The 4,711-nt window shown below is 34.1% G+C and overlaps 1 protein-coding gene across 1 annotated transcript; it reads right to left on the bottom strand.

Annotated features, from left to right (window-relative positions):
• Window positions 1-2,324: 2,324 nt before the first annotated feature.
• Window positions 2,325-3,941, bottom strand: LOC122575002 (homeobox protein 10-like). Its single transcript, XM_043743301.1, has 3 exons — window positions 3,141-3,941; window positions 2,658-2,981; window positions 2,325-2,387 (listed from the first exon to the last, which is right to left on the bottom strand). Exons 1-3 carry the CDS (start codon window positions 3,939-3,941, stop codon window positions 2,325-2,327), a joined length of 1,188 nt encoding a protein of 395 aa, XP_043599236.1.
• Window positions 3,942-4,711: the final 770 nt, after the last annotated feature.

The following is a 4,711-nucleotide window of genomic DNA, read 5'->3' as shown; positions in this document are numbered from 1 at the left end:
AAAGTAAAAATATTGGCTAATCGTAAGTACATATGTATCAATTAGTACCGAATAGACTTGATATTTAATGTTTTTTCGGGTCTCAAATTTTGCAACTTTACCATTTTCACATCGCATGCGACTTTATCGATGCCAGTATAATAGAAGGTTCAACAGTATGTTAGTGAACGTATTGCATACTAATGCATTCTCTTTCTGTTATATAGTTACAAGTACGTGTTACTATAATTTTCTGGCCCAAGATATTATTTTATCTCGAACTAAAAATTATTATCTTTCTATTTTCTATCTATTAAGTAATTTTATTTGATCGAATTAAGTATAACACGTATATTAAATTTTTAAACGCCAGATATTTACATTACAGATAAATTACATTAGCTCACGCTTACGTATATATTTACTTTGTTTACATAATAGAGTGATGAACGTTAAGCGGTAAGCGATAAGCGATACGGCTTGTCACGCGAATTTTTGACGGCGAGAGGGCGGGGGATCTTCTTGCAAGTCCAGCGTGCACGAATAAGGCCGCGATTATAGAGGAGAGTGATAAGCGGTAACTGATAAGCGGTAGAGCGACAAGACAAGTGACGGCTGAGCGATAGGAAATAAATCTATAGATTTGACTTATATTATGTTTGACTAATAATTAAAATAAATCAAACTTATGGATTTATTTTCTGTCGCTCAGCCATCACTTGTTTTGTTGTTTTTTATGTCTTAATAATCAGATCTTTATTCATGCACACTTGATTTACAGAAGGATCCCTCCGCTCTCTTGCCACCCAAAATCGCTGTTATTTTGTGGTCGAAAGTTGAAACGATTAGGTGTATCCGTGTTACTTTGTGACAAGTGTCAATCTCTCTAATACTTCCGTAATCATTCATTCATACGCTATTATTAACCCTATATTAGTATTTAGTTGACGTACATTTTTATTCAATAATATATTACAATCTTATATAATTTATGATATTACCAATATCTCATCCACCTTACCAATTTTGGTGATTTTTGAATATGTTGTCGGGGGCATGATTCTGAATTTTTCTATACATGTAACCCTTGCTCGACCTTACTTTCTAAAATATATATATCTTCACAAAAAACTGTCGGTACTATTACAACGAATTCTGTCTATAATTGTGTGTCCTGTGACTACTGTGTATGCATCAGTATTGGCTACTGGCTGTTTCAGGACGCGATGCAGCTGTCGCTGTTATGTCGCGTAGAACACCCGCATGCCATCCCTCGCTACCTGGCAGCCAACGGTCAACCTACAGTCTTCCCGATTCTCAATAGACCCAAGGACCCACCATAAAGACATTAGCCTTTAGCTGCATTGTCTCCACACATGTTTGCCAGTCAAATTGCATGTCCGGAGAATTCTCTAATTCTAGAGGTATTTGCAGTTTATGGCTGGGTCTTGGAAAGGTCCTTGAGTTTATTAGGCGCTCTTAGGAATCACGGAGAAAGCGGACAGTCACCGGATGGGAAAAGTCACATGTCCATCATAAAAGGCTGTTTTTCGTCAGGAGCAAAGTCCACCGCCGCTGTACGTTGGTGGGAGACTTCTGCATATCCTGTTCATTAGAGTGGGTCATCACCAATCGGCATCGCGGATCGTTACCCTCACTTCCTGGACAAAAAGTGTGAATAACGAATCCGCCTTCTTCGGTCAAAGGATACACCCACACCAAGCTTTCCTCCGAGACACCTTAAGGGCAGTTCAGCAGTCTCATTCCAAATTTCAATTCGATTCGCATTCTCGGGCGTTCCAGTTCAGCACTTATCGAGCAAGTGGTCAAGCAGTCATCACCACGTCACACTTGGTCAAGTCGTCACGAAGTGTTCGGTTGAATACAGTCAGTCAACGCAACGATACTAAAAGAGTCTCAGGTCGTATTCACTCGTCGTTGTTCGTACAAGCATTCACTATTGTATCACCGAAGTTGTTGGATCGATTAAATATATAGTAACCTGTCAACTGCAGCGTTATTTCAATTAATCACCATTATTATCCCACAAGAAATAAGGGATCGTACGATTCGTGGCGTCGATTAGTCAATCGTAACGGGAATTTACGACTCCCGTTGGCGCGCTTCTTCGAGATCGCGTCTCCCCGCGAACGTGCGAAAGTTCAGTCGCATAATGAATTAATTTAAGTTTATATAATTTTGTGATATTCAAAGAATATTAAATGTTATTAAAATATAATAATTGTACGAGAATATTATTTTGAAGAAGATAACTATATTATATTTGAAAATAAATACTCGTTATTCGTACAAATTGTGTAATAGGCTTATTTTTTATTGTATTATTATATATTAATACAAAATTCACGTCGCTCCCTGGCACGTCGATTTTGAAACCAAATCTTTATCTGAAACAAATCAGCATTATGACAATAATATATGTATAAATACGTAAATACCTTTTCCGATAAATGTAGGTATTATTTCCTTTAACATCTTCTGATTATTGTAAAAAATTAAGTTCTAAGTATCGTCGCTCACAATCAGAAAATTTTAGTTTAGACAAAGAGGAAACAAAAATAAAAGTTCTTAACTTTTTCTTGAATAAAGAATTATAATGTATAGTTTCAATCGTATTAAAACAAGTTAGTGATAAATGTATAAAACTTTGAAAGTACCCTGTTAGGAGGAAGATTTAAGACATTTGATATCTCCAATACGTTGTCTTTTGAAAGATAAGCATTGTTCTGAAATTGCTGCTCGAGAAAATCCAATTGAAAAGTTGAAAATGGTATTCGAGGATGAAGACTGGGCTTTCGTCTATTTTTCCCAATCGCACGTTTTCTAGGAATTTTTGGAGGTTTATACCTTGTACATCGAAGCCATTCTAACTCTGTTGCATTTTTCATTACTTCTACATAATCTGTTTTGTTATTTAAAAGATTAATTAGCTTTTCTTTCATATTATCAAACGACGGAGATCTATTTTCTATCTTTGTCAACTTTTTTGAGAAATTGATTTTTGAATCTTTATTTTTATTTTCTAAAGAGTCATTAGAACTATAATTTATGCATTTAATTTGTTTGTTGCCAAATTCTTTTTCGTGATCTTGTTTCAGTAATTCTTCTTGAAATTTGTTGCGATAACACCTTTGGTCTACTTTCAAATTTATTATGTTATTTTGTTGTTCATTTATATTAACATTACCGTAACGTTCATTTATTTTTTCGTAATATTCATCACCCTTCTTAGGTTTAACGTATTCAGAATTTGTTACGAGTCCTTTTCCAGTGTGCGTTGTTATTTTTGAGTCGCTTATTTCATTGGAATTAAATTCCTCTTGTTCAAGAGGTTTTGAAAAATGTTGATAGACTGTCATATGTTTTTTTTCATCAGCAATTAAACAGGACCTTTTCATATCAGTGGTACATTTTCCAATTATGTCGAACTTTGAAATTTTATAAGACTGGTTAACGATATTATTTTCTTCAGTATTTAGCAAACTTATACAATGTTCCTCATCCTTATATTGTTTGAAATTGATTATTTTGAAATTCACTTCGTCGTTTTCTTCTACGTTAACTTCACTTTTTCGTTGAAAATACACACCATAATCTTCCGCATCACTAAATTCGTTATTTTTAAACACATTATTTATTCGATACGTATCTCTTGTGCCAATTCCAAAGTTTGTCGGTAAATTCTGCGCAGGATTCGGTGCAGGATTTTCCTTAATGGATGCAAAATTATTTTTTGTATTTACCGCAACATCTTCTTCTATACTAATTTCAAAGGCTGTTCCAATATTTTTTTCAAATTTTTCTTTCTGTAAATCAAGTTCATGAGTTTTTGTTACACTAAATTGAGACGGGTTTATATATTGGTCATTTCGAAGAAACCTGAATTTATCGGCTAGAATACTCTCGATGCTAAAGTCTTTTGGTTTTCTAACCGATTTCATGTCGAAACTTCAACTGTGGTCGCTTAATAAAATCCTCTTTATATATGGCTCTCCATTACATGCTACTATAGCCACCCCAAATTTTCGTAACTTGCGCCTGCTGAAGCTCGGTTTCGAATTAAACGCATAGTTGAACACACGATGCTATCTTGCTGGACCAATGTTACAGCATTCAGTGACTTTCAACCTTAATTTTCTGTATCTTTTTACAAACAAGGTTCTTGAAATTTTTCATTAAACGACTTTATTTTTAATCTTCACGCTTTCCTCCGCCCCATCTAGTTTTAGCTTTATTAAACATTCAAATTCGTAAATACGAAAAAATACAGAATATTCTAGTTTTAACTTTAAATTTCACGTCAATAATTTATATCAAGTCAGATGGCTAGAATTTAAAGTTTATAAGTTGAATATTTAACTGGACTTTATGAAAAAGAACCAGATTGCGTATTAAAATAACATTTTATCAATTAGAGATAAAAGTTTTAATGACAAGTAAAAAAGATAAAAATTAGAAATTAAGAAATTTGGATGACAGACACTGTTCGACTGCTAGTACTCAAAAGCATCACATAATCCAGAACATATTATCCACGGGATATTGATCGGTGTTCTACTGTAACAATGTAATTGATACTCTTGTGGGGAGAGAAGAAAAAGATGAGTGAAGCGTAGAGACATCCCTGACACAATGATTTGTATAGGGCAGATGGGATACAATGATGTTCATATAATTAGAAATTATAAAGTATCCAGGTTATCCGATAAGT

The sequence above is a fragment of the Bombus pyrosoma genome, linkage group LG14 (assembly GCF_014825855.1).
Source record: "Bombus pyrosoma isolate SC7728 linkage group LG14, ASM1482585v1, whole genome shotgun sequence".
Taxonomy (NCBI): domain Eukaryota; kingdom Metazoa; phylum Arthropoda; class Insecta; order Hymenoptera; family Apidae; genus Bombus; species Bombus pyrosoma.
Note: the sequence above shows the minus strand (reverse complement) of the source record. Positions and strands in the feature narration are given on the sequence as shown.

Bases quoted from the DNA above. Each gene is read 5' to 3' on its own strand.
- LOC122575002 (XM_043743301.1), bottom strand. From the start codon at position 3,941: ATGAAATCGGTTAGAAAACCAAAAGACTTTAGCATCGAGAGTATTCTA. The intron at 2,982-3,140 runs GTAGACCAAAGG...TTCTCAAAAAAG, and splicing joins ATAACATAATAAATTTGAAA to TTGACAAAGATAGAAAATAG. The intron at 2,388-2,657 runs GTACTTTCAAAG...GATTTGTTTCAG, and splicing joins TAAATCTTCCTCCTAACAGG to ATAAAGATTTGGTTTCAAAA.